Source organism: Scatophagus argus, chromosome 5 (genome assembly GCF_020382885.2).
Source record: "Scatophagus argus isolate fScaArg1 chromosome 5, fScaArg1.pri, whole genome shotgun sequence".
In the NCBI taxonomy this organism is placed as follows: Eukaryota; Metazoa; Chordata; class Actinopteri; family Scatophagidae; genus Scatophagus; species Scatophagus argus.
In genome coordinates this window covers 7738860-7761916 of record NC_058497.1, presented here as the reverse complement: position 1 = coordinate 7761916, position 23057 = coordinate 7738860, and the positions used below count along the sequence as shown (strand labels likewise).

Below are 23057 nucleotides of genomic sequence, written 5' to 3'. Positions count from 1 at the left end.
TAATATCACCATCTAATCCTGTCTGAATTATAGCAAGGTAGTTATATAGCCTAGAGCAGGGTTTCATTTTTGACTTCATCAAAGTATCTAGATAAGTATTGTGTGTAAAATACAGAAGTGTCACTAGACCATATACCATGGTGACAATAAAATAAAGGTTTTTAAGTTTGATGATACAGTAACAAAATACTTGAAATATTTTATATAAATAGTATTTTACTAGTAAACATCCATATGTTTTTTTTCATCATTGCACTGGCTCTAATTTATTTGTGGATGGTCATGAACATTTTACAAATTTCATATCTGCAACTATTAAATGTAATTTTCTATTTCTTTGATTGTTTGGTGTTGGCAAACTGATGTGTAAAGCTTTATTTTTAGTTCTTAAAACAGACTTTTATTGTGGAGGAGGAGCGTGGGTCATGTGTTCACAGTTCAACCAATAGAAATACAGAATGGGTCAGCTTGCGGAAGACATTGAACGAGACTGATGGTTTTGAAACGAGGAGAAGAAATGTAAAAGAAAGTTGCTATTTTGGAAAGTTAAACACTGTCTATGGGTACACACATCAACTACACCGTGTCCCTTATTATTGACCTGAGTATTTCTTTTCGTTTGTTCATCTGTTCATACTGAGAACTGCTGGTAAAGCTGGGCAGAGTTGTGAGTTATGTCCAAATCAACAAGATGGGACTCAAAACAAAATGAGTCAAAATACTTGCCGATCTATCAGCACAAAGCCGAGCTGATTCAGGCTGTCAAGGACAGCACTTTTCTGCTTGTCACCGGTGAGACTGGCAGCGGGAAAACTACTCAACTTCCACAGTACCTGCATAAAGCAGGTAAGATATTATTTTGTTTCCTGTCCTTGGTAATGTGACGTTAACGTTTCTGAACTACACTGAGACAAACGTTTATGCTTTAAAGTTGAAAAATCATCCACTTCCAATTTCCTGAAATGTTGTCAGTTTAACTAACACTGCAGCCCTGGCCTATGTGAATTTGTAAGTTAGGATACGGATGTAATCATTGAATTCTCCTTGCAGGTATTTGTAGAGATGGCAAAATCGGCATTACGCAGCCCCGCCGTGTGGCTGCCATCACGGTGGCCCAGAGGGTCGCCCAGGAGATGCGGTGCACTCTGGGTAGAGAGGTTGGCTACCAAGTACGCTTTGATGACTGCTCATCACAGGTGAGAGGCAAAGAGCACTCGTTCTCTGGCCAAAGCACAATATATTTGTTGTAAAAATTGATATATATATGTATAACGTGAAGATTTGACTGTGTTTGAGCCAGGACACGGTGGTAAAGTACATGACAGACGGCTGTTTGCTCAGAGAGATCCTGGCAGACCCGGTACTTTCTCAGTACAGTGTTGTAATCTTGGATGAAGTCCACGAGCGCAGCCTCAACACAGTGAGTCGATATATGACACTGACCCATTAACATATAGAGGTTCTGCACTATAAAATAAGATGCATAAATATTTTTCTTCTTCCTGTCAACCTTGCAGTGTACAAATAGAGTAAGTGTATCTATTGCAGGATATTCTCCTGGGTTTGTTGAAGAAAATCTTCTCCAACCCTGCAAAGGCCATCAAAGGGCGATCGTTCCCTTTGAAAGTGGTGGTGATGTCCGCCACCTTGGAAACTGACAAACTCTCAGCGTTCCTTGGTAACTGTCCCGTCTTTGCTATTCCCGGGAGGACTTTCCCTGTCACCTGCACATTTGGCTTCGCTGTAGGACCTAAAGACATAGAGAGCGCTGGTTATGTAAAAGAGGTACTGAGTTTCAGCTTTGCGTCAGATGTTTTCTTTATTGTCATTGGGAATAAAATGTTTACTTGGGTTCACAACTTAATAATCATTGCTGATTAATCATGTTTAGATGCATGTTTTTGACATACATTTAATATGCTCTGCAGGTTGTCAAAATGGCCCTTGATGTGCACACCAGTGAAATGGCTGGGGATATTCTTGTGTTTTTGACTGGTTAGTCATCACTGTCAAGCCTTAATATCAAATACTGTCTTAACCTTGACCAAATCTGCGATATTAATTCTACTTCTTTTACAGGTCAGTTAGAGATTGAGCGTGCCTGTGACTTGCTGTATGAGAAAGCTGAGTCTATAGACTACCGCTATGATGTGCAGGACCAAACAGTAGAGGGCCTTCTTATTTTGCCTCTTTATGGGTCCATGCCCACTGGTAAATCCATACAACAGCTGATACATCTTATTCATTGTTAATTTGATTGAAACGTGTTTTTTTTTTAGATCAAGTCAATACATTTCTTTGATTGTGATTGTATCATTTCTACTGTGATTATATTGCAAAATAAAACAACACAGATACTTTGGGAATAACATTTATCATTTTTGCTCTCATCACAGAGCAACAGAGGCAGATCTTTCAGCCTCCGCCTGCAGGAATCAGAAAGTGCGTGGTGGCCACTAACATTGCAGCAACATCCCTTACCATCAATGGCATAAAGTGAGTGCGGCCTTTGGTCATTGGCTAACCACCAGTACCACATTGAAGTGCGTGTGTAATCCGCATCATTCCAAAATTTGAAAAACTTTCCCACAAAATGCTTCATCATCATCATCCAATTCTTTTCTCTCAAAGATACATCATAGATAGTGGGTTTGTGAAACAGCTCAACCACAACTCAAGAGTGGGCATGGATATCTTGGAGGTGGTGCCTATTTCAAAGTGAGTTTTTGAATGAGTAACATTTTGAACCTGGAAGAAGTCTTTTAAAAGAAATTTTCCTGTTAACCCTCATGCCATTAAGAAAGCTTGCCAACAGACTTGGAGTGGATTCTTTTGGGTGGATTTTCTGTGATTAGGAGCGAGGCTCAGCAGAGGGCAGGCCGAGCCGGAAGAACCTCAGCCGGGAAATGCTTTCGAATCTACACCAAGGAATTCTGGGAGAAGAGTATGCCTGAGTACACAGTTCCAGAAATTCAGAGGACAAGTCTGACTGCAGTGATACTCACACTCAAGTGTCTGGGCATTCATGATGTCATTAGGTACACTGATGCCCTTTCTGTGGCTGTTTGCATTCATAATTTCTGTATGCTCCCTCTCTTAGTAATGAGTTGTTTTCTTTTAAGGTTCCCTTATCTGGACTGCCCAGAGGAACGGTTTATCCTTGAGGCGTTAAAACAGCTCTATCAGTTTGATGCCATTGACAGGTGAGCAGTTATACCTTTTGGTTTTTCAAGCACAGCAGTTGTGGGTTTGAGTATTTTCAAAACCTTTTCTGGTGTGTTGGCTGTAGGAGAGGCAGAGTGACTCAGCTGGGGGAGCTGATGGTGGATTTCCCCCTGCATCCAGGTCTTACGAGGGCCGTACTCAAAGCCGCTTCGCTCGGCTGTCAGGACCTGCTGCTCCCTGTAGCCGCCATGTTGTCTGTAGAGAATATTTTCATCAGGCCAGGTCGGCACTTAAGGTTTAAAGCAGAACAATAAGAATGTGCTTAATTTAAAAACATATGGGGGGAGGGGGCGAAGTGATGTTTCAAAAAACAAACATAATACTGTGTTACCCATAATTTTTATGTTATATCAAGGGAATTGTGTAGTAGCAGAGATACTAAATATGTCTCTTGAATTTTAAGAGCTAAGGATGTTCTGTAATATTTGATGATGGTTGGTTCATTGATCAATTGATTTATTTTATATGTTAGAAAATTGAATATGAAGAGTGTGTTGGAGTGTAGAGTGAAGGCTTCAGCTTTGAGTGTCCCCACATTTTTTTTACTGATCCCTTCATTCCTACAGGTAACCCCGAAAAGCAGAAAGAGGCAGATAAAAAGCACACAGCACTGGCTGCTAAGACTGGCAGCATGAACGACTTTGCCACACTCCTCAGTGTGTTTCAGTCATGCAAATCCAGGTATGGAACTTCAGTGATTAATGTTTCAGAATACGTCCATATTACTTCTTTTTGAGTGTGCAGAGGAATCTAAGTTAGTCTATCATGTGTCATATATTCAGGATTTTTATTACTGGATACTGATAATTGTTAGTTTTTGCTTGCATTCTGCAGTGACAGACCCTCTGTCTGGTGTAAAGATAATTGGATCCACTGGAGGGCGCTGAAGTCAGCCTTTAGTGTGGAGACTCAGCTGCGAGAGATCCTTCTTCGCCTCCAGCAGGTACAGCAGTTTACAGAAACACCCATGTTGATCTTTAATAATTGTACAAAATCTCTCTGCAGATTGCTGTGAACAATGTCTGATTACTTTTTCCTATCAGAAGAGAGATTTCCCTACAGAAACATTTGATGGCAATAAGAGTGAAATCTTCAGACAGTGCTTGTGCACAGGATATTTCACCAATGTTGCCAGAAGGTATCAGCGGGATTCATTTAAAATAATCCATATTCAACTCTCCTTTAGAATTCATTTGTTACTTGTTGGTAATTTGAGCTTCTGCTGGTTTTGAAAAATTGTTTGGTTCATTTTTTCCATACCACATAGGTCTGTTGGAAAGGTTTTTTGCACAATGGATGGCAATGGGTCCATGGTTCACATTCATCCATCATCAATGGTAATTTTTTAAAAATCACTTAAAAGATCTTGATAAATAAACATTTTTCATCAAGTGAACACTAAAACATTTGTGCTTCTTGTCTGGTCTCTCTCCTTTGATCGTCATGATTTCTTGTTGCTCCAAGCTGTTTGAAAAGGAGGCTGAGTTGGACTGGGTCATCTTCCACGATGTGCTGCTGACTTCACGGGTGTACATCAGGACTGTGTGTCCAATTCGTTATGAGTGGGTGAAGGACTTATTACCTAAACTCCATGAGGTGGACGTCTATGAACTGAGCAGTGTGGCAAGAGAAGAAGTGACTGATGAGGAGATGATAAAATGGGAGAAAAGGGAAGCAGCCAAAAGACAACCAGGTTTTCTCAATAACTAATAAGATATTTATTTGTAATTAGTGATGTTGTAAAACTTATTGGTAAATTTAAAGTTTTTGGTATGACCATGCCTGAAATTATCCAAAAATAATAAGTCCACCAAAAGCATAGGGTGGATTAAAAGGTCATTTGGACGTGAAGATATTAATTGTCTTACAGGGTGGATTAACTTAACACACGGTTAACCTTTGTCATTTTTTTTTTTCTAAAACCTAATCGATAAATTTGTTCTTTTTTCAGAGGTTTCCACTGAGGATGTCATGAAGAAACTGGAGAAGCGAAACAACGAAACCACTGTCAGTGATGCTCGAGCTCGCTACTTGCAGCGAAAACAACAAAGACAGCAAAGTAAAGCTCTCTGACAGAAAGCTTATCAGACACGATTCATTCAGTGTATCACAGAAAATATATTTTTGGAAATTATGTCTGAATAATAAACATGAATTGCATTTGTAATGTTGCCTCTGTTGTACATCCCTTTGCACACAGTGCTGGAGCAGTGGTCGGTTCCATGGGTTTTTAACAAGATTCGCATCTAAAGAAGATGTGTACTTAACTCAAAAACATTGCGTATATTGAAAGAAGCCTAAAAGACTTACTATGGGAGGATTGACAAGACTCTTCACTGGTCTTTGGCGCTGCCTATCTCTTAGACAGTCTACAACAACACCGTACTGTCTAAGTGAGGTTAAGGTTATAGTATAGACTATACTGTATAGTACTTGATGTGCTTTCACACTGAGTGTTCAGGTGCAGTGGACCCTCGCTGGCCTCGTACGTCACTTCCGTTTGTGTGCGTCTGCGAGGCTGCTGTACTGTCTGGTTGGGACGGAGGGTTTCAACGTTAAGCAGGCGACTAACCACAGTAAACCCATAAAGAGGCGGTTTTATCTGTCCAGGATTTGGAATTTATTTGTCGTAGTATTCGAGATAACTATTCATCAAGTCTGAGCTCACTGGACTTTATTTTCTCGCTGGCTCGCTTACGCTTCAGTGAACCACTGCAGAAGCAACAGACCAAGCACGCTGACGCCGCCGCTGTTGTTGTGAGAGAAGAAAACAAGCTCAGTGAGCAGTCCGTTAAGCTGTGTGATCATTGACAGAGTTCAGTACACACGAGCTTCGAGTGATAAGTGGAGGGTGCTTTTTGCAACATACATTCGAGCCTTCTCAAGAACCGACGGCTGGGAATATTTTGTCGCTGAAGTCGAGGTGAGAAAAGCCGGGGTTTCGAGGAGAACTAGCGCAAGTGGCTAACTGACATGCTAACTAGCTGTTAGCTTGAAAGCTATTTTGGCTAGCTGCCTTGTTTGGTCGTAATGCGGTCATGGTCCGTGTCCTCACTGTATCTAACGCGCTACTTGGTCAAACTACTCATCAGCGTTTTCGCTAAAGTGTTGTAGCAACTTGTTTACTGTGAAGCTGCGACAGAAGAGCTAATGTTAACGAGTTGTCTTGGACTTGGAAGGTAACATTTGTTTGCCTCAGTTAACATTAGCTAAGTACTACACTGAGAAAGAGGATGCGTTAACATTACACTGCACTAATGTTTACGTTAGGCAGCTCGGGGTTGTAGTGGGTATGTTTTGTCAATTTTCACACATCAAATAAATATATGTCTCTTAGCGGAAATCTGTGTATATTGTTGATATTTATGATGTCGGTATTATTTCCTCAAGTTGTGTTAGCTGCATGTAAACCAAGTAACGTTACCTTAACGCTTGACTAGATACTAATATAGAGTCCCGTTTATTAAGGCCACTGAACTTTAGCGTTACTGATGTGCAATTTACAGCGAAGTAAAGTGTGATTCATATTTATCATGTCAAAGAGTACCCACTACTACTTTGACCATTCACATTAGTAGGTATCAAGTTATAAACAAACTCCTCAGATGGCCATAAAAACTTCGCAGTCGTTGAACGTCTTATCTGTTTTTATCTTTGTAAACAAAGCAGTTCAAACAGTCGTTTGTGTTCCCGTGACTGTATGTACTGTAATATTCAACCTCATCACTTTCACTGAAATACTGGGAAATTCTGCTAAACCTATTATCTAACATAAGCTGTTGATTCAGGGTTGACCCTGGATCACCAAGGCCTCTCCACAAACATTCAGCAAGAACTGTGGAAGGCTGTTACATTTGACAATAGAGAGCTTTACAGCCATTTTTGTTAATCATTCAATCAGATGAATAGTTGATTTTTAATTTCTACCTGGCAGCACTACTGTAATAATATCTACCATATTTAGACATATCATGCCACAGAAACACTGGGTCACGTCATGATATGATAGAGGTGTCTGAAGTTATAATATCTAGTTCATGGCCATGATAGTCGTTATGCTACTGCCATTATTGATATCACTGTCATAAGTGTCAGATGGTCAGATAAGAGGTGGTAAGCATAAGTGCAGATTTCAGCAGTTTTCTTTGTCATGGAGTTGTGTTTCAAGGCAGCAGAGTGCCTCAGAAGGAATTTATTCAAGCGCAGTGCTGTGGTGTCAACACTGAGATAGGCATCAAGAGCAATACACAGAAAGTTTCCTTTGTTTTGAGAATTTAGTTTCACTTTGTGTCTTAACCTCCACCTTCCTGGTAGTAGTTTTACTTCCTTTAGGCCTGATGTGTTTTCACATTTATTTTTCAGTGTCCCTCTATATCCACAAAGGCAGTTGAGGCTGAAATATATTGCCCAAGGCTATGTCAAAAGTCACACAGCTGTTGTTATTCACACATTTACAAATCAACCAAGGTTTTTTAAAAAAAACAACTTTAACAAACAACATACCACTGAGTAGTCACGTCACATTCTGTTATTTTTGTGGTGTTGTTTTTTTTCCTTCTTACGTGACTGTGTCTGTGAGTCTCTGTGAGTTGCATGTTAAAACTACACCAGATTATGATGAGCATTGTCTTTGTGTTTATGGCTAATCTGACAATAATTGTGTATTATGCATTAACAGCATTTATTTTGTTCCATTCCTCTAGGTATTGCATTATATAGGTCGTTTTTAACTGAGCCACTATTGCATACTTGGCCAATAGGAACAGTTTGCACAATTTCCACCAGCTTGTCTGCACCCCCCTCCCAATCCAGAGAGTCTTCTGCCCCAGCATGAATGAAGTCAGTGTTGTGAGAGAGGGATGGCTCCACAAGAGAGGTAAGGGGGCTCCTTGTGTTCACCGTCCATAATCTGAGTTTACATTAAAGTCATGATCCATGTCAGAATCTCTATTTTGAAATATTACCCCCCCCCAATCGTCTCACACACACACACACACACACACAGAGGTTTGTTAGGTATCATCGCTACTTGATGTCTAACTGCTGTGCTCAGCTGAGTGCTGTCACTTACAATGAATTCTTGTTGTAATAATATTGTGACACAGAGTGGTGTACTTAGCCTTATTAAAGCCAAACACACAAGCAAGTAGTCAAACACAGAAAGTCAGTTTGATTAAAAAAGCCTTCACATCCCTGTTTTCCAGGTGAATACATTAAAACATGGCGGCCTCGATACTTCATCTTAAAGAGTGATGGCTCCTTCATCGGTTACAAAGAGAAACCTGAGGTGTCCAGTGACCACAGCCTCCCACCACTCAACAACTTCTCTGTCGCAGGTCAGTGTGTCCTTTTTGCTGGTAAATTTCAGTAACCCAAAGATGAAAGTCAGACGAGTGTGCTTATTTTCTGTTGTTGGTGCCTTCATTTTTTCAGTGATTGCTGATATGTCTGTGTCTTGTAGAATGCCAGCTGATGAAGACAGAGCGCCCCAAGCCCAACACATTTGTCATTCGTTGCTTGCAGTGGACCTCTGTTATTGAGCGTACCTTCCACGTAGACAGCAATGAGGAGAGGTACAACACAGTAATTCCAAGGGTTTTATTTTGTGTCTCTTAGAGTAGGTCTTAGTGAAAATGTGACCCATTACATTTAAAAATTTGTTTTAGACAGAAAGGCACAGCAAATAGCACTGTTACAAAATCAAACACAGGTCCTAAATGCATCATTGTTCACAATAGACAGTGAAATTTAATATGTCAGAGTAGGAAAGACCATCATGTTTGAAATATAATTCACTGCCAGATTAAAGCTGATTTATTCACCCCTAACCCAAGCAATCGTCATTGAATTTTGTTTACATCAGCTCTGCCAAATACCAAATCCCAGCACCCCCCCAGATTATCCCCTACCTTCTAAATTCAACTTGCTGGACTACTGTTTTTCCTTTAAGATATATTTTTGGCCCACCATCTTTACCATCTGCGTGAATACAAAAATTTTATAAAAGTATTTCATTGCTTACTACATTTAAAGGCAATGATGTAGATTCAGAGTAATTGTAGACACGGCTTTGTATAGATTTGATAAGGGCAATGTGTGTTTTCTTCTGGCTTAGGAAAGAATGGATGCGATCGATCCAGGCAGTGGCAAATAGCCTGAAGAGCCAGCAGCAGGATGAGGAGCCCATGGAGATCAAATTTGGCTCACCAAGTGACATGAGCGGCACAGAGGAGATGGAGATTGCTGTGTCCAAATCTCGCACAAAAGTGGTCAGTATTTGCACAAGCAGCGTCTGGCAGCTGAGTGTTTGCCGTATTTGTCCAGCTAAGCTCATCTTTATTGAGCAAGTTGTTCAAACTTTAAGCCTCTTTCTCAAAGCTTTTTGGTGTAGCAACATTTAAATGACTGGACGGTAACATTTCTGAGTATTTTTTTTCTGTTGATTCTCTTCAAGTGTGTCTCTGGTTTTCAAGACTTCATTTGTATATAACATTTTGTAGAAATGCACCGTATGTGGCTGTCAAGTCAAGTGTACACGGTTCCTCAAAGCAGAATGATTTTGCTACCTCATTTTGTGAAAAATGTTTTTCTACTTGTATCATCTTATCCTTATTTGAATGATGTCCTGCTTTACATTGTGTGATATTATTCAAATATGGATCAGTGTCTACCTTTCCTACACATCTGTCACTATAGGCCTAAAAAAAACACTGTAGAAAAATTGCACTTCCTTGTTTTTGTTTTCCTGAGAGTTGATTCTCTAGAACTTGATTAGAAACATTGATATTTCCGCATGTCATGTCATGTCATGTCTCATATATCTGAGAGATTGCGTGGGACAGAATACATCATTTATGTTCCATAAACATCACCAGTGGGAACATCAAAACCCACAGATATAACATTCATGGTGCCTAAAAGAAGTTGGGAATTAGATCAATCTGACCCAACAGCAAATGTGTGCACTTTTGTCATGGTTTGTCTTTGACTATTGTTTCAGCAGACCATGAGTGATTTTGACTATCTGAAGCTTCTGGGTAAAGGGACATTTGGTAAAGTTATCCTGGTGAAGGAGAAGGCCACGGGGATGTACTACGCCATGAAAATCCTCCGCAAAGAAGTCATCATTGCTAAAGTTAGTGTAAATCACATCACTGTAAAATATTGACAGTCTTATTGCATGTACTGAACTTGTGCATTTGTGTATTCCTCTAGGATGAAGTGGCGCACACAGTTACAGAAAGCAGAGTTCTCCAGAATACGCGGCATCCCTTTCTAACGGTGAGTTACCAATGGCCGTATTGTTGGTTTAGTTTGTGCTTTCCTAAATTAGTGACCCATTAGTCAATATAATGCAGTGACACTTTCTTGTTTTCCTCCTCTGCAGACACTAAAATATGCATTTCAAACGCATGACCGGCTATGCTTTGTGATGGAGTATGCAAACGGTGGAGAAGTAAGTATTCCTCTTTCTCCTTTGGCCCACAATTTTGTCTGATGTGTTGTTGGAGGATGTCTAATTGAAGGGGTGTTTTTTTTTTTTGTTTGTTTTTTAAAGACAACACACGGGTTCTTTCACACCTAACCTGTTTGGTTTGGTTTGGTTTGGTTTGGTTTGGTTAAGTTAAAATGGTTAAAAACTTGCCTTTGCTCGGTTAGTTTTTTTGGCCTTGTGTGAAATCTCAGTTGAAACTCTCAAACAATTGTCTCAGACGGGTTTGTTTGTGGTATGAAAGCAAGCGAACCACAGGATTTTATGATAGAAATTAGAAATTACTGTTAATCCATCTGCTGATCATAAACTGTTTACAAAGCACTCTTATCATTGATCTGTATATGTATTCATGTAAAATCATTTGGAAGCCAGGGTAATGTAAGTGAAAAAATCAATTTGTCAGTAATACCTAAATATTACAAGATGTCTCTTAAAGTGCTGCATAAACTACTGTCAGTGACCAGAATTTGATTACACACATTAAGAATGTCCAGAGACTCAAGAAATATTTTTTCTCCGGTATCTCAAAGAACATGAGGAATTGTCCCTCATTTCTACTTTAACTTTCTGTATTCTGTTTCAGCTCTTCTTTCACTTATCACGGGACAGAGTTTTCACAGAAGACAGGGCGAGATTCTACGGTGCAGAAATAGTGTCAGCACTGGAGTACCTACACTCACGCAATGTAGTTTACAGGGATTTAAAGGTAAGGTGTCTGCTTGATCTGATACTAGAACATTAATTCATAGTAAATTAGATATATCAAGGCATTTCATGAGGGATGGGATTTCATGCAGAATAATTATAGGTTTTTGTTCATAACAACATAATATGGACACATTAAGAGCAATGATGCTGCCGAGAGTATAAAACATGATTGCATTGGAAAAAGTATTACAAATTTAAAAAACTCAGCATTTCCACTAACTAGCTTCTTAACTTCTCAAACATATACCGTACCCATGATTGCTCTCCTCCATGTTCCATTTTGCAGTTCTTTTCCTGCCGTTGCTGTCAAATTTGACTCTAATTTGAATCTGTCCCTGCACAGCTGGAGAACCTCATGTTAGATAAGGACGGCCACATAAAGATCACAGACTTTGGGCTGTGTAAAGAGGGGATCACAGACGGTGCTACCATGAAAACCTTTTGTGGAACCCCGGAGTACCTGGCACCAGAGGTAACTCTCCAATGGCTGTGGACTCTTGGATCAATATGTGATGTAAAAACACAGTGATGCCACAGGGTTGAATGAGCACATGGTGGAAGTTTTGAGGAGCACTGTGCGGCACTATGTGAAACAGTAGTTCACATGGTAGATCAGGTTGTCAAATTGTAGTGTTGGTGCTTTGGCTATCAAAGCAAAAAAATGCTAATGCTAAGAAAATGCTAACTGAATTTTAAAACACTGAAAATCAACAATTACTGGAATGGGAAAAACTGTTTCGTATAGCAGAGATCAAGTTTTCTCACAGTTAATTAAAAACACAATTAAATGAATAGGATATGCAGTTGAATGGTGTATTTGCGGCTTACGTTAAGTCGTTTTTGGTATCTGTAAATAGCACATTGAAATTAGTTTTTCTTCCTCCAGTTTATTTTTCTCTGATTTCTATCCTACCTACCCTGCTAGGTGCTAGAAGACAATGACTATGGACGGGCGGTGGACTGGTGGGGACTAGGTGTGGTCATGTATGAGATGATGTGTGGCCGGTTGCCCTTCTACAACCAGGACCATGAGCGTCTCTTTGAGCTAATCCTCATGGAGGAGATCCGCTTCCCCAAAAACCTGGCTCCTGAGGCTAAGGCCCTGCTGGCTGGTCTGCTCAAAAAGGACCCCAAACAAAGGTTTGTGGTTTGCAGCTGATGTACATTTTTACGCAGTCAGATCTAGATAACTAAGCACTAATTTATTAAATGCATGAAGAACAATTTGCAGTACTGTGAGGATAACTGGAAGAAAAATAAGCACATGAAAACAGTAGTGTCTCTTTATTTAAAAAAAAAAAAAAATAATAATAATGATAAGAACACAATGTTCACACAGGTCTGACAGTTTTGATAAGGATCTGTTGAATTTGGTTGTTTAAGGAATGTGACCAAGAAAGGTGTTGGATGGGACACTTTAACCTTCTAAAATAAAATGTAGTGCTCTCTGATGTACAAACTACTCAGTCATGGCACTGTCTACAAATTACTTACAAATTACAAAACTGTTTTTGACATTTGGGCGGCACGGTGGTGCAGTGGTTAGCACTGTCGCCTCATAGCAAGAGGGTTCCAGGTTCGAATCCCGGTCTGGGCCCTTCTATGTGGAGTTTGCATGTTCTCCCTGTGCCTGCGTGGGTTTTCTCCGGGTACTCCGGCTTCCTCCCACAATACCAAAAACATGCACATTAGGTTAACTGGCTACTCTACATTGCCCCTAGGTGTGAGTGTGGGAGTGTGTGGTTGTTTGTCTTTGTGTGTTGGCCCTGCGATTGACTGGCGACCAGTCCAGGGTGTACCCCGCCTCTCGCCCGTAGTCAGCTGGGATAGGCTCCAGCCCCCCCGCGACCCTGACGGATAAGCGGTATAGAAAATGGATGGATGGATGTTTTTGACATTTCTGTCTTGCAAAGGCTGATATATCTGTAATAAATTCAGCCATACTGATGTGTCAGTCAGGCTTCATCTTTCATATTAATTATCTCTGATTTTTGGAATTTACAGACTTACATTGAAATGTTCTTTGAAAGTGTTGCAGGCAGCATAACATCCACACCCTCAAAAATAAAATGTAAAGTTGTGAGTGGTACAGTGTTTAATATTAAACAACACACTTTTATTTCAAGATAAAAACAAAAGCTTTACTATTTATGTGTGACCTGTAATATGACTGGAGAACCTGTTTGTGGAGATGCAGCTATACAGCTTGAAAAAACATTTTCTTTGTGTCTGTCCACTATGCTTGGGGACACCACATACTCACCTATAAAATGAGTAACAACATTATTAAGTCCTTATTCCTCCTTGATTAGTTTTGGTACAGGGTAATGGCCATAAACAGGGACATAATTGATTGTTGTTTTTTGGTCAAGCCCCAGTGTTCCTGGGAACAGTCAAATAACTGCTAATATTAGCACATTGAGCTCCGCCTGCAGGCTTGGTAACACATGCGCTTGTGAGTGGTAAGGAAATGGAGAATAAATTTTATCTAGAAATTGGTTAATACATTTAATAAGTCAGAGGGAAACAACACAACAAAAGCGTGTGTTGTACGTGTGTGATGACTGTGTTTGTACAATTATCTGTGTAAAGAAAAGGTGGCTGCCGTGTGGGCGAAGATGATGGTGTTTTTGTTTTGTTTACAGGCTCGGAGGTGGACCAGACGATGCCAAAGATGTGATGAGCCACAAGTTCTTCACCTCCATCAACTGGCAGGATGTAATTGAAAAAAAAGTAAGTTGCTGGGGTGGGAAATAAATTACGTGACATGTAAAACAAGACATTCAGTATGTAAAATTACTGACATTCTGCTTCTCTTCAGCTTATTCCACCCTTCAAGCCCCAGGTCACATCAGAGACAGACACACGCTACTTTGATGACGAGTTCACAGCACAAACCATAACAATAACTCCCCCTGACAAGTGTAAGTGGATCATCGTTTGTGCTTTAAGACTGAATTTATACATCTTTATAAGCATGTACATATTTTGATCTTGGCTATGTTTTCTCTCTCTCTCTCTTTTTGCATACTCCAGATGACAGTTTAGATGCAGAGGATTCAGATCAGCGTACACACTTCCCTCAGTTCTCTTACTCTGCCAGCATACGGGAATGATCACTCAGACTGTTGAACAACAGGCAGGCTTACACACAGTCACAGTCCCACATACACTTTGGCACTGCTGGGGAATTCGAATGACACAAACTAAAACTGGCACAAGACACATTTTCATTAAGTCTTTGACACACATACATTCACAGGCACGCACACACACACACACATACACACGCACTGGCAAATCAGACAAGACAGGGATCATAGAGTATGGAATGAACACACAGGCCACGGATGACTGACCTCAGCAGGTTTGTGTGGATAGACTGGCAGCTTTGTCTCTGTACATCCTCTCAGGGTTGGCTTTCGGCTTCCCTGCAGGACCTGTGCTGCAATACACTGGGTACCACATTGAAGCCTTGACACTTTGAAAACCAGGTTATGCCAGCAAGTACCACTTCTTTACCAGCTGTACCCATGCTACACACACACACACACACACACACACACACACACACACACACACACACACCAACCCATGCATTGACTGCATATATATACACAAACATACTTGATAGATTTTAAAAAGTGTAATCAAAATTAGGAAAAGATTTGGGGGGGAAAAAAAGACAACCTTTTATTTCATTGATTGTTACGGTTTTAAATGTAAAGCCATATTTCTGCATTTTTTGTGATTTATTTTTTCATCTTTTTTTAACAAGTGCTCTTTCTGGAACTTGCTGTTACAAATCAAGTGTGGGACTCTTCCTACAGTAGGGGGGGTGGGGAAGAGGGAGAAGGGAGGAGGGTTGCCATTTCTGTGTTTGCACTGCGCGTGTGTATAAGCGAATGGATGACTGGATGCGTGAATGTGTGTGTGTGCGCATATGAGTGCTGGAGAATGTATGAACAACAGTTTTGATTCCCAACCATCCATTTGTGTCTGTTTTTATGCATGTTTTTAAACTCTGAAATATTGCTGGGATATCGACAAGAGAGGACACTACACAGTGCACTTGATGGCCTTTTTTTCTGTTTTTAATTTTTAAAGGGAACAAGCATGTAATTTATGATTGCTGTGACCAGCTTGGCACTAAATTGACTCAGTCAGGAATAAAAACTGAGAGTTCTTGCATGGCTAACTTTTGCTGCATTAATGCAACTCAAAGTGATGCAGCTGTCAGGCTCTCGCAGTCTATGTCACTGTGTCAAGAATGATTTAGCGGCTGGTAGGAAGTGTAAGAGTAAGTCTTCATTAAGGCCAGTTGCGCTGTGTGTTTAAAAAACTGAGAGAACAGAAGGGAAGAAGAGAATAGAGACTAAATGCTTGACCACAGCGGTTCCCCAACCTGTTTAGAGAGACCAATGTAGATGAACACATCCTTTCGCTGTCCTCAGTCCTGTAATTCTCGCTCCCTAGCTCAAGAGTTAGGCACCAATCTTTTGTTTATTTACCATTTGTAATGTCAGTGTAAAAACTATTTGTAAATGAGCCTTTGAGTGTTCCTGTATTTAAAGAATGAGAGTTCAATCGTTAAGTCTTTATGATGAGGCCAAAAATTGACTGACTTGGTGGACGTTTAACACTTCAAATAATTCCACATCTGGTGATAGGAACCTTTGGTTTATGTTTCTTAATGCTGTGTTGATGCGCTTAAATCTACGTAGTTGTATGTCTGGAGCAACAGTCTGCTGGTTTACAATCCAACTAAATGCTGCATGAGCTGGTTGGCCAACCGTCAACCCACAAACGGGGGAACTAATCAGTACATCAGCTCATGTGTGATTAAGTCGAAATGTAAATCCGTGTACTTTGAATTCTGACGGCACATGATTGAGAGTGGTTCTGGACAGCATATTGAAAAGTGCTCATATTGACGCAAGCGTTTTATATTCCATATTGCTGGAAGAGATGTTGGTTGCTCTTTGAGCTTCACTAAAGGAACATCAAGATCTTCTTGTTTGTCATTGTTATGATTTTGTTTGTTGATTTTTTTTTTCCTTATTTGTCCATCTATTTCTCAAATTTTGGAAGACACATTGTCTTGTTTAAGTATACAGTATATAAAATATATATATTAAAATTTTTTTAAATGGCATTCTTTTTCATTAAGTTCTTCATTTCAAAGGGTTTTAATTTTGGGATTGCTTATTTAGCTAACATAGTAACTTTCAGTAAGTTGATTTTTAAATGAGTAGTTATTTTTTGGTTTGCATTATCACATTCCTTAAGCTGAACTGAACTCACTTTTCCTAATTTGTATAACTGAACAAATATAAAAAAAGTATTGAGAGAAATTAACGTCAGTTTGGTCATTCTTTTTGGAACTGGAGAGAAAATAATCCTTTAGCGCTTAAATTTGTCCTCATTTTTCAAAACACATCTTTAACACTCTACTCAATTTAGTGTAGTTAAATTTTAAAAATTACATTTTAATACCCTTTTCTAGCATTCTCTGCAAAGCTCTAATTCTCCAGTGATGTTTAATCATTTTCCAGAAACATCAATCAGCATTCTCCCCTCATGTCACAAATTAATTTCTTTTTATTTAAGTTTGTGTGTGTGAGTGACAGAGGCTGACAGTGAGATGTTTGAGTGAAAGTGGTGACAAGGGCACAGAACAGCAGCAGGTTTTTGACTTGTCACTGGGCACCGGGTGGCCCCAGTTCCTGCAGATGGTGATGTGATCAAATGGCTTTGATTTACAGTTCACAACTCCAGCACCTCTTCGCACTGGCTCAGGCACAGTCATCATACTCTAGCCTAGTATTCTGCTTTGGAAACGGCAGGATCCAATATCAGAACCACTGCACTGATGGACTCCACTGTGGATTTGCCTTCATTGCTATCATGGCCATAAGGGGTTGCTGCTGAACTTTTTTAATATTGGTTGTGAAGCCATACTCTGAACCTCGCTGCTGGCCACGCTTTAAGCAATGCTTAACATGCAACATGCAAGTTAATACCCCTGACCTCTCCTGTAGGCATACACAGGCACAACAAGTGCCTCTTCACTATTGTGTAAATACCAAAAAAAAAAAAAAAAACAACAACAACAAAAAAACACTTGATGGTGAATGCAGCATTAGTAGAAGGGGAGGCCTGCAGCTTTGTAGTATTTGATTTGCAGCTTTACTATGGTTACCTTGCTTCTCTGTATATTTGAATGTGATCAACGGTCACGAATGTCACACCTGTTGCTGGTGTAACAAGGATTTTTATTTTGCTTGTTGCTGTTAGTTGAGGCTCAGAGGGCAATGAAAAAAGCAATCTTTAAGGGGTGGACATTGTCTTTGTTGACAGTTTCAGCCCCCCCTTTGCAAGACTTTACAATGTAATGGGTGATACCTGCTACAATATGGTAGCTTATAACATTTGCAACTCTAATGTGCCAGTAAACGTTTTTACTGAACAAAGCTGACTGTGTCTTTCTTTGTGTCATTTCTACAGAGTACACTGTCCACCTTATGAAACTGACTGCATTTTTCTAAAGCCTACAGTATGTGTGGTGTCTTATGACCAGGGCCTTAGCTACCTTTGAGGACACCAAGGTCATGAGTTAGTTATTGTTTGGGCTTTTAGTCGACTTTAAATTCCAAAATGTCATGTAAATTTCATATTTATTAAAACCCAATGCTGATAGTGTTTCAGTCTCAAAATTCTGAAGTTCAGGCACACTAAAGTAACAAAAGTAGGCTTTTTCCCACAGTGATTATACTTTGGCATTGTGGAAAACTACCTTGAAAGAAGCAGTGCAGGAAGGTAACATTTTGCAAAAATAAGTCAGTAATTAGAAGAGAAAATGTGTTTGGTGTGGGAGGACGGTGCAGTTTTGTTGGACTTGGGGAATTTGCCCTCTTGACTTCAGTATTTCTAACATCATAGATACAGTTCAGATTGTGACACATAGTCAGGGAGCTCCTGAAGTTCATTTCCTGTAGTTTTGTCATTGCTGCAGTAAGCAAGCAGGGTTTTATTAGATATAGGAAAAGAAATATTTCTATTTCCATTATTCTGCCTTCATCAAATGTGTAAGTAAAGGTGATCAAAACAATCTATCACCTTGAATATGTTCATGATATACTTTGGAATAGCAGATTGTAAAAGACTGTGCAGATAATGAGCATTAATTTCCAATTAATGTCGCCAAAGCACATAACGTGAGGTGAGAAGGTATGGTTTGAGACGTAACGAAACGTTTTCTGTAGCCAGCAAACTTTGATGAAATATTCCTATGGGAAGCTATTTCACTTCGATTCATATTATGTAAGTAGCGTTAAAAAAATCATACGGAGAAACGAAAAGAAAGTTTGTTGTGCAAAACGCAATATACTTTTCAAACGTCGACCGGAAGTCGTAGTCTTAACCTGTCCACCTTGACACCGGTGTCCCCACCCCAATCAGTGTGGCCCACCTGTCTTTATCAGCCCCAGTCCGAGCGGCATGGCTGCTCTGTCTGCCCCAGGCCTCCGCCGACATCCCGTGGATAAGTAGCTGCAGCGGCCCGACACAGGAACTCCGTCTGCGGCTGTGAGCGGCCATGGCCAGGACTGGTTTCTGCGACTCCAAGCCCCTGCTGGACTTACACAAGAAGGTGAGCAACTGCTCGGCGGGCTCAACAGAGACAACCTTAATCATATTTTATGAAGAAAATTAAAAGTGTTTTCAAGAGGGGTACAAACTGGCAGATAGTTTTCTGTTCAGTCTTTCCCTCTTCACTGCTCAGTTAATTTCCCAAGAATTGATGGGATGAGGGTATTTAATTTGTTGAATCTGTTGGAGGAATTAACAGAAAACAACCGATTAAAACGCTCAACTTATTGCAGTCACTTGCCATGATCCCAGGTGTGGAGGGGCCTCCTGATTAGATGGCTCAAATAGGACATTGATGGCCATGCACTACTCTTTAAGGACATGCATTTCATGGCATTACTGTCCACTGATAACTGACGTCCTACAGAGAATGAAGTGCAGCCACCTACAGTCACCATGAAAGACCCTAGACTTGTTTTTGCCTTGGTTGTGCTTGCGATGCAAGTTTTTAAGTGTCCCACTTCACATTGGTATCTGTACAAAGACTTTCTGTTGTGCCTGCAGGCGGATGAGAGGCGAGCCCCATTAAGAACTTGGGCTAATGCCTGTGGGCCGATAGATCGCTGGCAGCCTGTAGAATCAGATGACTCCAGGATGGCCCCTGTCAAAATGGAGACAGAAAGCAGATGGGTACGCCTTCTCCTTCCTGCTTGTCATCTTCACCCACCCAATACATCCTTCAGTTTGTCTCACATATAAGCACCTGTTTTAGCTTCTTTTCTCAGCATATTGGCTTTATATAATGACAAAGTGTTTAAAGGAATGCTGTTTGGATGTGAATGGCTTGCACCGTGCAGTAACGGATCAGAACATCAGCTAGGAATGTTTTTTTTTCTTTGTCATTACGTTTACGATCCTAGTTGCACATGCATGTTGCACTGATGTGTAAAGCATTGTCTGTTCGCAGGAAAGGAGGTTATTGACGCAGACAAGTGAAGACATAATCATGGGGTTCAATGAAGACAGTCAAACACACCCAGCTGGTAGTGTAATCAGTAAGGTTTAATGTGCTTTTTACACCAGTGTCTCCTTCTCCTTTTGTCTACTTTAAACAATATGTTGCCAGTGTTGACATCCAGCACAGCATGAACAGTCCACTACAAAAGTTGCAAAACGCAAGTGAAAAATGATTTGCTTGCACGTTGTTATTCCTCCTTGACCTCCTTCTTGTCCTGCGTAGCAGATGGGTGTGTGGAGATGCCTGTGCTTCTTCACCCTCTTGGGCTGCAGGGTCTTCACAGCCTACAGGCTCTGGTGCCCAGCTTGCTGCGCCGTGAGGTGGAGATTGCACTGGAGAAGCTGGGCCTCGTAGGGGACCGGACATATGCCTGGGACATGTTCTTGGATATGGTGGTGAGACATCATGAACATCACCTCATAAACAGCTTCAAGTGTTTATCTGACATTCCTCATCTTTTCTTTAAGGCAGGAACATTATCACTAAAATGTTCCATATGCAGACTGTCACTTAAGACATACAAGAGGGGTGACCAATACGATTGGTGCAAACACTTACTACACTGTATCTCTTTTTAAAAAAATGTTTAGTGTATGCCTCCTGTGTTCTGGCTTCACCCTGCAGAGAACTCAGTCACAAAACTCTTTTCCCAACGCTGACCTGCCCCAGCATTTCACTGATGTCACTCGTGCTGTCCTGGTAGACTGGCTCATTCAAGTTCATGTAAGTCTCACTGTAGATGGAGGGTTGTGGATGGAGGATGTCTTTATTTGTTTTGATTGCCAAAGGGAACACTTGAGTTGGATAGCCTATTGGGAAAATCAAAAATTAATGAGGCTACATTAAAGGAATAGCTCGACATTTTAGCAAATGCACCTTTTCACTTGCTTGCAGAAAGTTAGGTGAGAAGCTTGATACCTGTCACGTATTTACGGTGAACATTAAACTATAGCCAAAAGCTGCTTAGCCTAGCAAAATGACTGGGAACTGGGGATATGGCTAGCCTGGCTCTGTCCTAGAAGAATTAATGATTGTTTAAGCTGTGCAAAACACATCTTGTGGTTTTAAAATGAGAATATATTTTTTGTGAATACTTCTGAATCTTGAATGTCCTGTTTATATCCTACCAGGAGATGATGCATTTTCAGGCCGAGACTCTCTATCTGGCCATACACCTTCTTAACCGCTCCCTGCGTCAGATCAAGGTGACCACAGCCAACCTGCAGCTCCTCGGAATGGTTTGTCTCTTCCTCGCTGCAAAGAAGGAAGAATGTCTCCTGCCTGAGGTACATTGGCTCAGCTCTCTTCCTGTAAAGATGCAGTATGTTAACTGGCTTGATTGTGTGTGGTGTCTGCTCACATATCTAAATAATCCATGAATGGTCTGTTGCTCGCTGAAGTAGAGCAAATGTTGTTTCAGTATGCGACTTAGATGCTCAGATATGGCAATTGATAAATGGGAGATTAATCATGCTTTTTCCCCCAAAGGCAAATATTCATTTTTTTTTTGTCCTTCCTCCAGGTTTCTGGACTCTGTTACTTGATGGACCATACCTACACTAAACATCAGCTGCTACGAATGGAGCGCAAAGTCCTCTGTGGGCTCAAGTTTGATTTGTCCTACTGTCCTCCTCTGCATTTCCTCTTTCTACTTGCCTCTGTTGCTCGCTGCAGCACTAAGGTAGCTCTACATCATGTGTTTGTTTGTTTGTTTTTTTTGTCCAGTTAAATGTTTTCCAAAATTTTAATAGAACCATCCTCACAATGTGTCAGTGGAGTCATTTTTCAGTATGCAGAGATCAGAAGTGTCGTCTGTACCACCAGGTGGTGTGGATGGCCCGTTACCTGCTGGAGCTGTCCCTCCTGGAGGGTCAGTGTGTGGTCTTTCTGCCTGTGCAGCTGGCGGGAGCAGCCCTCTGCTTGGCCCGCCAGGTTCTGCAGGAGCCCCCAACACCAGAAGGGGAGGCTGCCTGGTGTCTGGCCTCCAGCATCCATGTCGGCAGGTGTGTATCTTTGCTCATAAGGTGCGCTCCCCTTAGCCACACTGCCATTTTGAAAGCCTTTACCCTGCCATGATCAACACTAATGTCACTGAGCTCAAGTAATTAGTCCACATCCATCCTACCAGTCAATTTCACAAATAGATGTGTTGTGATTTTTTTTTTTTTTGTTTGTTTGTTTGTTTGTTTTCTTCAGTGAGACTGTCCTGCTGAGGATCATGCACATTCTGGCCAGTGCTGCAGCCAAGGCCCATGCCCAAGAGACCTGTGCTACTTTTATTAAATTCTCCTCCCCAGAGATGATGCATGTCAGCAGACACCCGGGTCTAAAGAATGCCTCTGGTCTGTTGGGATTATGCACTTGACATTCCTGCTTCCAAAAAACATATTATTTGTATCCCAAAGCTTTAAGATAGAGATGCTAGACGAGTATCATCCAAGAACTTCACTCTTCTAAGGCTGTACTTTATTTGCTATGGCTCCTGAGGAGTTTCCATGGAAATGGGTGAGAAAGAAATGTGATTTTTGATGCCAAACCTTGTTTGACAAAAAGCTGCATGCACTTTGCATGTGTGTGATTGGGCCAACTGAGTGGCACATCTGTTTTATGATCTTATCTTGCAGCCAATTTAGAAAATATTTGAATTCTATTAATGTGTCCTTGTCTTGTCAGTGATGAAGAGAATGTTGATCGAGTTTTTCTAAAGTTTTAATATAAGAATAAAGTGTCTGCTGCAACATTTTTGAGTTTCAGTTGTTTGTTTTGCTCATATGCAATTTCTGCAAGTCGAGCGGGCTGTGACTACACATCCGCATGACAGCAAAGCCACCTGACTGCATGGCTGCGTTTTCTTTTGGCTCCTCCTGCTCACATGTGCAAGCATGCTGAGACAGCTGACTGACTCCAAGAAGTGACTGTGGAGAATGTCAGACAGCTGTTACAGCATAACTTTATTTTCTTTTCAGAAAATGTAAAGAAACGCAGACATTTTGCACACCATACGTATTGTATACATATATA

At 40.7% G+C, this 23057-nt stretch overlaps 3 protein-coding genes across 13 annotated transcripts; all 3 read left to right on the top strand.

Moving 5' to 3' along the window:
- The first annotated feature begins 443 nt into the window (after positions 1 to 443).
- dhx40 (DEAH (Asp-Glu-Ala-His) box polypeptide 40) lies at positions 444 to 5559 on the top strand. Its single transcript, XM_046390324.1, has 17 exons — positions 444 to 846; positions 1051 to 1196; positions 1301 to 1420; positions 1549 to 1785; positions 1929 to 1995; positions 2080 to 2211; positions 2397 to 2496; positions 2632 to 2718; positions 2856 to 3038; positions 3123 to 3203; positions 3290 to 3447; positions 3792 to 3906; positions 4060 to 4168; positions 4269 to 4363; positions 4493 to 4562; positions 4690 to 4918; positions 5177 to 5559. The coding sequence occupies exons 1-17, from the start codon at positions 675 to 677 to the stop codon at positions 5296 to 5298; spliced, it is 2223 nt and encodes a 740-aa protein (XP_046246280.1). The 5' UTR covers positions 444 to 674; the 3' UTR covers positions 5299 to 5559.
- A 185-nt stretch (positions 5560 to 5744) lies between these two features.
- On the top strand, positions 5745 to 16583 carry akt2 (v-akt murine thymoma viral oncogene homolog 2). Of its 4 annotated transcripts, none has more exons than XM_046390370.1 (14): positions 5745 to 6148; positions 8038 to 8101; positions 8430 to 8561; positions 8687 to 8798; positions 9341 to 9494; positions 10226 to 10360; positions 10441 to 10506; positions 10613 to 10681; positions 11304 to 11426; positions 11772 to 11900; positions 12354 to 12568; positions 14074 to 14161; positions 14250 to 14352; positions 14465 to 16583. In XM_046390370.1, exons 2-14 carry the CDS (start codon positions 8056 to 8058, stop codon positions 14542 to 14544), a joined length of 1452 nt encoding a protein of 483 aa, XP_046246326.1. In that variant the 5' UTR covers positions 5745 to 6148; positions 8038 to 8055; the 3' UTR covers positions 14545 to 16583. The 4 variants fall into 4 exon arrangements, with proteins under 4 accessions (XP_046246326.1, XP_046246324.1, XP_046246327.1 ...); XM_046390368.1 differs by having other exon boundaries at positions 5746 to 6148; positions 7929 to 8101; XM_046390371.1 differs by having other exon boundaries at positions 5747 to 6148; positions 7929 to 8101; positions 10229 to 10360.
- A 2283-nt stretch (positions 16584 to 18866) lies between these two features.
- On the top strand, positions 18867 to 22774 carry LOC124059944 (cyclin P). Of its 8 annotated transcripts, none has more exons than XM_046390418.1 (9): positions 18867 to 19079; positions 19583 to 19708; positions 19986 to 20073; positions 20262 to 20431; positions 20661 to 20759; positions 21167 to 21322; positions 21559 to 21717; positions 21861 to 22039; positions 22233 to 22774. In XM_046390418.1, the coding sequence occupies exons 1-9, from the start codon at positions 19026 to 19028 to the stop codon at positions 22399 to 22401; spliced, it is 1200 nt and encodes a 399-aa protein (XP_046246374.1). In that variant the 5' UTR covers positions 18867 to 19025; the 3' UTR covers positions 22402 to 22774. The 8 variants fall into 8 exon arrangements, with proteins under 8 accessions (XP_046246374.1, XP_046246373.1, XP_046246376.1 ...); XM_046390417.1 differs by having other exon boundaries at positions 20259 to 20431; XM_046390420.1 differs by having other exon boundaries at positions 18868 to 19079; positions 19986 to 20061.
- The last annotated feature ends 283 nt before the right edge of the window (positions 22775 to 23057 follow it).